This window comes from Cryptotermes secundus, unplaced genomic scaffold, assembly GCF_002891405.2.
Source record: "Cryptotermes secundus unplaced genomic scaffold, Csec_1.0 scaffold1606, whole genome shotgun sequence".
In the NCBI taxonomy this organism is placed as follows: Eukaryota; Metazoa; Arthropoda; class Insecta; order Blattodea; family Kalotermitidae; genus Cryptotermes; species Cryptotermes secundus.
In genome coordinates, this window is record NW_019738371.1 from 1,184,442 (window position 1) to 1,189,905 (window position 5,464).

Here is a 5,464-nt window from a genome sequence, read left to right on the forward strand (position 1 = left end):
GGATAACATCGGATAGTACCGGTTGGCCAATCAGCTTCTAGAACAAGCTTTTTTCTACCAACCCCCTCTCTTCAGATGTAGCATATACCAACTGTACTCAAATATTGCTCACAAATACAGACAGGGGCTTGTTTTGTTCTTTCTGTTGATGTTGTTGGGCGGGGGAGGGGGGATGCAGAGCTGGACCATGCGGCGGCAGCAGCTGGAGGCATCAGTGGTGAGAAGTTGCGTGTGATGTTGAGACACCGAACCTACCCTCTCATCTGAAGAATGTGCAGCAACGAAAGGGCGACTACGACTCCAACCGGTGGGGTTACTGGGGGTGCAGGCCTCCTACCGTATCCTTTAGGAGCCCTCAAACAGCTAAACGAGACTGCCACTGGTGTGCCCGCCCCCGGAAATGCCGCCCCCAGCGGTTTGCTGCCACTGGATCATTACCGCCTCCAGTTATACAATTACGCTATGGCGGAACGGCTGAGGTTTTCACATCACTACCCTGCACCACTGCCCCTCTGTCCAGGTTACCCTCCATACAACCCCCGGTTAGCCTTCTCCATGTCTCTCTTCCACCACCGAGCACTTCAGCCAGAAGAACCAAAACCTCAACACAGCTACATCGGTCTGATTGCCATGGCGATTCTGAGCTCCCCGGAATCGAAGCTGGTACTGTCAGATATCTACCAGTACATTCTGGATAACTACCCTTACTTCCGGTCACGAGGCCCGGGTTGGAGGAACTCCATCAGGCACAACTTGTCTCTCAACGACTGTTTCATCAAGGCTGGAAGAAGCGCCAACGGTAAGGGTCACTACTGGGCAATCCATCCCGCCAATGTGGAAGACTTCAAGAAGGGCGACTTCAGGCGCCGCAAAGCTCAGAGGAAAGTCCGCAAGCACATGGGGCTAGCTGTTGACGAGGAAGGCGGTGATTCTCCCAGCCCGCCCCCAGTAGCTTCCAGCCCGCCGCCTCTTTCTACCGTACCCGGACTTTGCTGGGCACCAGGACCCACAGCGACAGCCACAGCCATATTCCCGCCACTAACCTGCGGGATAACCAGGAAGCGACAGTTCGATGTGGCCTCGCTACTCGCGCCTGACAACGGGGAGGAATACAGCAGTTCCAGGAAACTGCCTCGGAGGTTGCAGCTGATGGGGCAGGCGTACATGAGTAGCGGCGAGGAGGACGGTGCCGAGGAAGACATCGACGTTGTGACCAGTGACCAGGACGCCGAAGGGAAAGACAGGACCTCGGAACAGCAAGCAGGAGAGTCTCCGAGACAGCCGCAGAACCAGGACTCGTCTCCATCTCTGCAGCCACCCCTTCTGTCGGCGTGGGGGCAGCAGCCACAACACCCCGCCGCGGCTCTGGCACTGCACCAGTCAGTCATGTTCCCTGGTTCGAGCCTCGTCAGCACCATGGAGCAGCAACTGGTGAGTCGGTACTACGAGCAGCTAGCTCAGCAGCATAGGTTGCTCCAGCAACAGCAGCAGCAGGCTGGCTCCCATCTCCATGACAACGCGACGGACTCGTAAAGACAGTGCCGGCAACGTAGTTAGCAGTTCCCGGTATCATTGTAAATACTCGTAAGGGTTGACGAACTTGTGACAATGCAGTTTATTTAAATTATCTACCTTATCGTAGTCTGATGTTATGAAGAAGGTTCAAAATCTTACAAGAACCAGAAATTGTTATATATAACTAAATCTGCCCATGTGGTCACACAATATGTCTGAAATAATTATAAGATGCGATCTGTATCTTTCGATTAGTTTCTTAGTTCATGGACAGGAAATGATGAGCACAAGAGCCATTCAAGAAGAAAAAAATCAAAAGTTAGTTTACAGCCTATAATGATTTTTTAGTAATTATCTCAGATTATGTCTTGTTTCCTTACGATTTATGTGAGAGAAAGTCTGCCTTTACATAATGAATTCGCTTCTAAAGATTGAGCATGTCGGCTATTTTTGTTTTCCAATTTTGTGTAAAATGACCGCCTGTTTTATCGCTCTTTCTGTGTTCTTAATTTGGTATTTTAAACGATCATGTAACAGGCGTAACAATGCTTAATTCAAATGTTACAAGGGATTGGCTTGCAAGAAAGTAATTTCGATTGTTTACGTTGAGGCCCCAATACATCGCAAGACATTACAAGAACCACTGTTTCAGTTTTGCGTGGACCTACATTAATAAACCTATTACTTTTTTCTATTTTGACTACTCACAGCCTATCTCAGACTTTATAGAAGGGCGATAAGTTTGTACAAACGCACCATAACATACTGCTGTAATATGTAATTGTCATGCACGTAAGTACCAAAAGGACCGCGTCTGTGGGCTAGTGGTCAGAGTTCCTGGCTACAGATCCAGAGGTTCCGGGATCGATTACCAGATTTTCTGAGAAGTAGTGGGTCTGGAACGGGGTCCACTCAGCCTCGTGAGGATAATTGAGGAGCTATTTCAAGGAAATAGCGGCTCCGGTCTAGAAAACCGAAATTAAGGGCAGTGGGGATTCGTTGCGCTGATCACGCGACACCCTCTAAGTTCACCGACAAGTTGCGGTTCCTCGATCGGTATAGTTCGCTTGCGGACTCAAGCCACGGATTTTTTATAACCATCCCAACTTGAAAGTTTAACCTGTACAATAGTGATATCAATTCCTGAACACTTTAATGTCCAGGCGAAGAATATGAGAAGAATTGGGCGTTCGCACTTCAGGAGTCTTTTCTTAATCAACTTGCAAAATTAATTTGAAGTTTAAAATCGCACCTGCCATACGAGAATTTAACCCACAATAAGAATTCTATGTTGTGGTTACATAAGCCGCTAACTGATGCTCTGTTAGGTTGAGGCTCTCACAGCGGAGCATATGAAGAGTGAGGGTAGGATGTGACGTCCTTTAGTCCGGTAGAAGTCCATCGACGTTTCGGAGGAATGTACTGTCTCCATCTTCATGGTCGAATGATAAGCCAAGTAGGAACCAAATAAGAAACAGGTGGCAAGCAGAGCTAGTTCGGGTTAGTCTTCGACCCTGAAGTTGATAACTGTGAAGATTTCTGTCTCCTGGGATGAAACATCGTACACTTTGGTAAATAAGTACTACAGTTTCCGAGGAAACTATTTAACAGTCTGTACGGCATCACATCTCAGAAGACAGCAAGCTTCTTGTTTTAAATAAGATTTATAGAATTTTCTAGCGGGCCTGTAGAGGTCGCACTAAATAAACTTTTGTGGGCCTTGACCACAGATTTGAGACCTTTACTGCCTACAGTAACCTGGTATAGGCCACAGGCTTACACGCTTTGTTTATAGCCTTCCATATTTAGTCTACCCTTAGACATAGAGGGCCTACTTCTTCAAGTTGTGTCTTTGTTTAGTTGTTGTTTAGACACGAAGCAGTCTCTAGGTATCTCAGACTGTGTACAGTCGAGTAAAATGGTTGAAGAATAATGAATTTGAAAAGATCAGTAAGGAAACGGCTGCGACCCAATCAGGTACTATCCCTAAATTTGTATAGAGAGACTGAGGAAAACTACAGCAAATCACAACCAGGATATCCAGCTTCTTGGCCGAAATTCGAACCGACTTATTCCGAATACAAGTTTAGAAAAATACCGCTACGCTAATCTGTTCGGAAAATTATAAGTTGTTTTGAGTCAATACTGAGAAAGACAATCAACCTGATTAAGTTCTGAGTAGACCCGTTTCTTGAAGATAAGCGAGGGCGCTTGTGAACACGGTAATGAACCTTCGGGTTCCATAAAATGGTGCGAAATTCTTGAGTAGCTACCGAATTGGCTTTTCAAGAAGGGCTCAGCTCCCTAAGTAAGAAAGATAAAGCGTCTGCAGTGGTGGTATTCGTTTAAAGTCTTGACTTGGAGCTCGGAAAGAACCGCCAGTGCTGTGCAATTCATCACGCCTATAGCGCTCGTATTATTGAAATGTCAGGGGGGGTTTGTTTACGGGCTTCGTGCCGAAATTCTTGCCTCCCACAGACGGAATTCAAGTTTCCTGTGTCGGCACTTAAAGGGCTATTTTGAAATTCGAAAAAAAAAAACACATTTATGAAATTCAATCACAATTAAGTACTTGATTCTTTTTTTACTTATCTGATAATTTTAAAACGGGGGTTGCTTTTCTTAATAATATTGTAAGAAAACATTTAATTAACTTACGCACTGTTAGGCATATACCAGATTTTGTTTTGACATTTTGAGACCATGCTCTACTTTCATGGTGGGGTCAATTAGCGAGAACATTTTTAAAATTATCTTTACTTGTCTTGCCGAAGCTCTCATTACAATTAGGGCCCCTACTGGCTGCAGACTGGGGGCACGCGGTAGCGTAGTTAGTTGAGGCACTATGCTACAAGCCTGAAAGTCGCGGGATTGAATTCCGATGAGGTGAAATTTTTCAGTTGACCTAATCCTTCCAGCCACACTATTACCCTGCGGTCCACTCAGGCTCTAAGAGAAATGAGTACCAGGAATATTCTTGGGGGTAAAGCGCGGCCGGCGGGTAAGGCTGACATCCTCACCGCCATCTGTGAGCCGATTGTCTAGAAAATGTGGGAGCCTCGACGTCTCACAGACCGATGGTCCTCCATGGCCTGTTACCTATGCTCTTTTTATTTGAGTGAATAGTAATCCCATCAAGTGTAACCAGTTTATTATAGAAAATATCTTAATACAGCTTTATATGTTTGCGCCAACATTGGCCGTCATCAGAAATTTCTCCAACACTACAGGGAAATATTTTACATTCATGGTATACATATGTCTCTGTATAGGGATTTTTGCCATTAAAATTAAGATTAATTATATCAAATTGTTGTAAAAATTAGCGTTATGTAAATAGGTTTTTAACAGTCTGAAACAGTAATAATATTTAAGATTTGAGGCTTCCACGAATGTGAGTAAGAATCATGCCGCCTTCTGGGTTGTGGCGCCGTGTAGATCTCCAGTGAACCGCCGTTTCGGAGGAATATATCGCCTTCATCTTCCGGGTAGGAAAACCCACCAGCGAGGAACCAGTGTGAGCAGGTGGCCACAGACTGCCTTATCATGCTGTAGAAGTTTCTGATGATGGCCAAAGCTGGCCAGAGAATATAAATGTATATATATATAATATTAAAGTGATTGAACTGGATGGCATTATTATTCACTTAAGTATCAATCAGTGTGACGTATCGAGGTCTCTGCAACGAAGACAGGTGGACCTAGGCCGTCCCTAGTCTATATGCAACACGCAAATAGTGTTGTTCCACATATTGCAATTATCTATTAATCACAAAGTCATTGTCATCGAAGGCTGGGCGTCAGGTTAATTAGTTAACAAAAAAAAAAAGGTTTCGACTGCCATTTAGCCGTGTGTGTCCTAAGGAGCAGGTTTGCATGCCCATTTATATTGCAAACTTACTTTTCATAACTAGTAGCATCCATTTAAAAATAATATTAAAATTGTAAT

The 5,464-nt window shown here is 44.9% G+C and overlaps 1 protein-coding gene across 1 annotated transcript; it reads left to right on the forward strand.

The window, feature by feature from the left end:
• Nucleotides 1–262: 262 nt before the first annotated feature.
• LOC111871014 (forkhead box protein B1) lies at nucleotides 263–1,533 on the forward strand. The gene has a single exon (XM_023863727.2). It carries the CDS (start codon nucleotides 271–273, stop codon nucleotides 1,531–1,533), a length of 1,263 nt encoding a protein of 420 aa, XP_023719495.1. The 5' UTR covers nucleotides 263–270.
• The last annotated feature ends 3,931 nt before the right edge of the window (nucleotides 1,534–5,464 follow it).

Excerpts from the sequence above, each read along its gene's own strand:
- LOC111871014 (XM_023863727.2), top strand. The coding sequence starts at position 271 with ATGTGCAGCAACGAAAGGGCGACTACGACTCCAACCGGTGGGGTTACT.